General features: G+C 31.5%; 1 protein-coding gene across 2 annotated transcripts in view; it reads right to left on the bottom strand.

Moving 5' to 3' along the window:
• Nucleotides 1-6,778, bottom strand: part of LOC106880606 (glutamate receptor ionotropic, NMDA 3A) — an 847,266-nt gene that overhangs the window by 40,129 nt on the left and 800,359 nt on the right. Inside the window, exon 10 of one of the 2 annotated variants that reach the window (XM_052972427.1) lies at nucleotides 4,134-4,148. The exons of the other annotated variant lie outside the window; for it this stretch is intronic. Within the exon in view, the coding sequence (XP_052828387.1) occupies nucleotides 4,134-4,148 (15 nt within the window). The remainder of the gene's footprint in view (nucleotides 1-4,133; nucleotides 4,149-6,778) is intronic. 2 annotated transcript variants of the gene reach the window in all.

Genomic DNA, 6,778 nt, shown 5'->3' on the forward strand with positions numbered 1-6,778 from the left:
ATATATATATATATATATATATATTTCGTTTTTGTTTTTGGATTTGGTTTGCAAGATTTTTTTATGTGAATTCCTGTGTTGAAGCATATTTTATTGTGTCTGGGGAGACTTATTCTGTTTTAATGCCTTATTAATTAACACACTCACCGGTTCGATTTCCACTCATTTACTTACTTTTTCTAAAATTGTCATTGCTTCTTGCAACCTCTTCAATAATTGTTGACTCTATATCCATTATTGGAGTTGCATCCTATTTGTTTGTTTGTGCACATGTATGTGCATCAGTGTGAATGTGTATACACATATGTATGTATGGATGTGCATGTAGAAGGTAGAAACATGTAGACACAAGGAAACAGTGGTACACACACAAATACACACACACACACACACACACACACACACACACACACACACACACACACACACACACACACACACACACACACACAAATGCACAAACATAAACACACAAACAAGAAAATACATGAATATGCAGAATACATACATACAAACACACATACGCATACATATATATATGCATACACGCACACATGCCTATATACATACATACACACATACATACATACATACATACATACATACATACATATGTGTATACACATGCACACTGCTGCACACACATCTGCACAAACAAACAAACAAAAAGAATGCAGCTCCAATAATGGACAGAGTCAACAGCTACTGAAGAGGTTGCAAGAAGCAACGAAAATTTAGAAAAAATAAATAAGTAAATGAGTGGAAATCGAGTGTGTTAAGTAACAAGGCATTAAAACAGAATGACTCTCCTCAAACACTATATATATATATATATATATATATATATATATATAAAGACAGTAGGGTGTGATTGATAAAAGATTTGGCTGCTATTTCCAACAGATCAGGCAATCACATAATAACTCTCACAATGGCAGCTGTGTTTTGTACCAAATAACAAAGTACTGCAGCAGATGTTGAAAATGCTGTGAGGCTTGTCCTATCCGCAGATGGAAGAACAGATATAAAATGATAATGATGATGATGATGATAGGGGAAGGTAATGATGACGAAGATGACAAGGGAAGTTAATAATGATGATGATGATGACAACGATTACAACGATGATAATGGTGAGGATTGAGAGGAGGGGGATGTTGATACTATATAAAATACTCAATTTAATAGATGCTAACTGTATGCAATAAACTGGTTGCTGCAAACGACATAAAATATCCAATTTATCAGATATTAGATATAGTTAATAAATTGGCCATTCAATAAACTGCTGCATGCATATCAAAATATTTGGGGAGTTTGTTGCTTTTCTCATATATTTTTATATAATATAACAATATTTTAAAGTTTATTAAAGAAATTATTTTCTTCATATTGATCATATTTTGTCAGGTCTAGAAATATGTTTACATTCAAAAAGTTATTTAACTGGAACTATGAACACAATTGGCAAACATGGATATAAATGGTGAAGATAGATAGATAGATAGAGAGAGAGAGAGAGAGAGAGAGAGAGAGAGAGAGAGAGAGAGAGAGAGAGAGAGAGAGAGAGAGAGAGAAAGAGAGAGAGAGAAAGAGAGAGACAGAAAGAGAATGAGTTACTGAGAGAAAAGTAGAAAATGTGGAAGAGGTAAATTGAAAGAGGTTCGCAAACAAGACATAAAAAATAAATGAATAAATAAATGAATAAAATACAAAAAAATGCAAATTTTCCTGAAGTGATGGGATATTCATAGATATTTGATTGATTTCAATGTGTTAGCAGGAAAAATCAAAGTATTTTTTTTCATTTGAGTATTTCAATGAATATGGGAATTTTCTGGAAATGATTTTTTAGTTATAAAATCGATTTTTTAAAAAGTTTATTGAAACTGGTGAGCTAAATTTCATAACAATAATGTTTATTTATTCAGTGTTAATAAAATATTTTAAACTCATTTTTTGGTGCAATCACTCATCCTTCTTTAGTGATATGATGTATAAAAGTATTATGAAGTTTGAGGTAAAATGAAGCATAAAATATGATGCAGTTAAACGTATCATGAAGTTTAAAACATCATGAAGCTTAAAATATCATGAAGCTTAAAATATCACAAAGCTTAAAATATCATGAAAACTTTTCTATTTAGAAGGAAGATGTTTAGTTAGAGACAGCCTAGCTACTAACCTGGTATTCTGAAAAACTGGCCAATGATGAGGTAAGTGATAGGAATTAAAAATATTTAATAATTCACATATGGTGAATAAAGACGAGACATGAAAAACACAAAAACACAGAACATTTTCCATTTCCATAGCACAAACTTGAACAAGTTATTAAAGAGATTCTTGGCTGCTTAAGCACTGAAATTGTAGTTTTAGACGTTTTTGGCATTTTCAAAATAAAAAGCACATCAATACAACTGACAATAGCTCGGCAGGTTAGCCAAATTATTGGGAAGATTTATGGCTGAATTTATGGTTTAAAAAAATCACAGATAAAAAGCACAATTTATAAACTTAATACAAAAAACATGTATAAAATATGTAATTGAATTAATTAAAGAATTGTAATATCATCTAGGGGTTCTTAACACCTTACTTTTGACTCCAGCTTTATATTATATTATGTCAGAGATGATCTTCTTTGGGATAGTCTAACGAAAATAACATTTCTAAATGCTTTGATAGATTCAATATGTAGCTTAGAGAATTAAGACATCTAGATGACCAAAGTTATAGAATTTCTTATATTTAGGTGATCAGGGTTATATAATATCCACTATCTGGGTGACAAGAGTTATAGAATTCTACCCTGAGCACACCATACCTGTTATTTGTCTGAACCCAGTATCTGAAATCGTACTCTAATACTATATCTGTTATTTCGTGCAGTATAGTATTAAATATTAAATAACAGCATATGGCATTAAATAGCATTTATGTATACCATTGAAGACTCCAATTTCAAGAAGCTACAGCTAATTAAACTAGAATCACAATCTCAAAGTCATCCTCTAAGAAAGTGTTAAGTGCAAGTTGATGAAACACTTGCCAATATCACTATGGTACCATTGTTCACGCTGACCTGTACTATGAAACACCATCCAATTATACTATGGCACTATTGTTTAGTGTGCAGTATTTGGTAAACTGGGCTGCTGGCAGCTAAATGTGTTAGCTAGAGATAGACTGCTATGAGTACAACAGTTATACAGTATCCCGTAATCACTGACATTTCAACTGGTAACTCAGCAATTTTTTGACTCTTCCATTTATGCTCAAGCGCTCAAGTACCTTTATCAAATAGATCTAGAAACTAACATAACTGATAAAACAGTGTCCAAGTAGTAATGTTAAATATGAAATATCTTATTTGTTTTGTTTTTTTTTTTGTAATGAGTGAAAAGAATAGGTTAGCTGTAGCTTGCTAGTATTTGCTAGTATAACACTTATAGTAGGTCATTACAGTAAATAGCCATCCAAATAATGTCAACCGCATACATAAATAAATCATAAAAATATGAAGCAATTCTAAATCAACCTGTAAATGATGTTGATAATAATAATAATAATAATAATAATAATAATAATAATAATAATAATAATAATAATAATAATAATAATAAAAGTAATAATAAGAAGAAGAATAAACCATTGCGTGAAGTAAACAATAGTAGGGTAGGGTTAAATATAACTGAACACTAAAAACTGGGTTAACATTTGACAGTGAAATATTTGGTGAATCATAGAACAACAGTAAAAAAAAAGAATGGTAGGATAATATTAGGGTAACATCAAAAAAAGATAAGATAGCATTTCCCTCCCCTGCTGCCATATTTCTTGGTCCTGTTCATTGTTAATGAGATTTTCCAAAATATATTTTTTAAACTTTCTTTTTTCTAGTTAGAAATCCCATCAGAACACAACTTGCTATGACCACAGTTTAAAGAATATGCTATAGTAAAGCAAGGGAAACAATTTGAAAATTTATGTTTATTAGTACATGTTAGTTTTTTTGTCTTTTTTTTTTTGTTAAAAGCAAAGATTTGTTTGCCATGCTTGGTAACAGTATCTCTCAAAAGACACAAGACACAAGCATTTGTGCTGAATCAATTGACTTCAAGAAGACCTACCTGGAACTGGAACGCCTGAAATATCAAAAAGGAGTAACATCAAAATACATATGGTAACAGGCTTGTAATTACACTGAGTTGATTGAGTAGAAAGGTGTTTGGTTCTTTGTCAAAGGTTCAATATGAAAGAGAAAGTCTAAATACAAATGATATTAATTTTAAACCAGAGAAATTGGTTCTAGTTTAAATTATTTCCATACTGTACCAGTGTTTTTGAAACTGTTCCATAGGTACGATTCTAATGTAGAAACAATATTGTAGCAGAAAAAAAAATGACTATATTTTCATTTGTCTTTTGTTCGTTTGTTTGGTGTTTTTTTTTTAACTCATATCTGATATGTTTAGTTATTGTCAGAACCAAGCTAAATTAATAATAATCTGTGCATCAAAACACTGAAACTCTTTTAAATATTTAAATCAAAGTATTTGACTAATAATTCTGATACCTCCATCAAGGTCAAATATTCATTAGAATTGGTATTATCTGAAGTCAAACTAAATAAAATATTCATGAACTATGGAATTATCTAACTTTATTCAAAGAACCTATAATTAGCCTCAGAAATTTTGGATATTATTATCATTATTATTATTATTATTATTATTATTATTATTATTATTATTATCATCATCATCACCATCATTATTATTATTATTGTTATTGTTGTTGTTGTTGTTGTGGTTAGCTGACAGAAACATTAGCATGCTGGGCAAAATAATGCTTAGCAGCATTTCGTCCATTTTTACATTATGAGTTCAAATTCTGTCAAGGTGGACTTTACCTTTCAACATTTCAAGGTTGATAAAATAAGTACCAGCTGAGTACCGAGGTCAACGTAATCGACTTACCCCTTCCCCTGGACTTAATGGCCTTGTGCTAAAATTTGAAATCATCATCATCATCATCATCATTATTATTATTATCATTATTAGCTTCATTATCTTTATTAGGACTGGCAGAATTGTTAACATGCTAGACAAAATGCTTAGTGACATTTCTTCTGGTTTTACAATGTGAGTTCAAATTCTACTGAGGTTGACTTTACTTTTTCATCTTTTTGGAGTCAATAAAGTATGTACAAATCAAGTATTGGGGTTGATGACGTTGACTAGCCCTCTTCCACAAAATTTCAGACATTTTGCCTATAGCAGATAGAAGAAAGGATTTTTATTGTTATCATTATTATCATTATTATTAAGGCAGTGAGCTGGCAGAATCATTAGCACACCAGGCAAAATGCTTAGCAGCATTTTATCCATCTCTATGTTCTGAATTCAAATTCTGCCAAGGTTGATTTTGCTTTTCATCTTTTTGAGGTTGATAAAATACATACCAGCTAAACACTGGGGATGAGGCAATCAATTTAACCCCTCCCCAAAAGTACTGGCCTCATGCCAAAACTTGAAATCTTCATCATCATCATCATCATTATTATTATTGTTGTTGTTCTTGTTGTTGTTGTTGTTATTATTGTTATTATTATTATGCCATCAAGCTGGCAGAATCATTAGTACACTGGGCAAAATGCTTAGTGGTATTTCATTTTTTTTGGGGTCTATAAATTAAGTACCAGTCACACACTGTGGTTGATGTAATTGACTTATCCCTCCCCCAAAATTGCTGGCCATGTGCCATAATTTGAAATCATTATTATTATTGCTGTGGTACTTTTTCTTTTATCTCTGCAGAAGGCCAATGAAATAAATACCAGTTATGAACTGAGGGCTGTTCAGTCACCCGCATTTGTTACTTGAAATTTGTTGGTATAACTATGTTCATTATATGAAATACTCATCCACCAGCATCATTTCGATTATTACTATTATACTTTGCTATTGTTATTGTTATTGTTATTTATCACCCTTCTTCTTTTCTTAGGTTGTCTACATCATGTCTTAGACCCCTCCTGCAGCTTAAAGATACAACACTATTTAGAGTATTGCTGCCAACTGTATACTTCCTATGAAGTTTGGTATTTTCAGCTTTTCATGCCAAAACACTGCTTCATGCCAAAACACTGCTAATCCCAAGTTCACAATGGGCATCACATTCCCTTTTGTGGCTCTATGAATGTGTTTCACTTCCAATGCTAGGTTTTGATACTTTTCAACTTCCATGTTCTCTGCCTTCACCCATTCTCTGGTTATTGCTACTTTGATGAAGTTTCATTCTTTTAATGCCTTCTGTAGGAGAATGATCTTTGATTGTTTATGTCGCAGCTTTTTATCAGTGTAGATTGACATATTCCACATGAGTTTTACCTGATTGCTCTCTGCTACTGGCAAAGGTTAGTGCTCATATGTCTTATTTATTATTTACATTTGATGGATATTTGTCCTCATCTTGTTTGTTGTTAACACAACATTTTGGCTGATCTATCCTCCAGCCTTCATCAGGTGTCTTGGGGAAATTTTGAACCTGGGTTCTCATTCCGAAGGTATTTTCGATGGTGTTATTATTATTATTATTATTATTATTATTATTATTATTATTATTATTATTATCATTGTTGGGTGAGAGAGCAGTGCATGTTATCAAAATGACATGGGAGTAAAATATACAAAACCCAGTATACCCATCATGACTACCCACCTGATAAGGGTACACCAAGCACATGCATCACAACCATATGTGCGTGACATAA

Source organism: Octopus bimaculoides, chromosome 13 (assembly GCF_001194135.2).
Source record: "Octopus bimaculoides isolate UCB-OBI-ISO-001 chromosome 13, ASM119413v2, whole genome shotgun sequence".
NCBI lineage: Eukaryota > Metazoa > Mollusca > Cephalopoda > Octopoda > Octopodidae > Octopus > Octopus bimaculoides.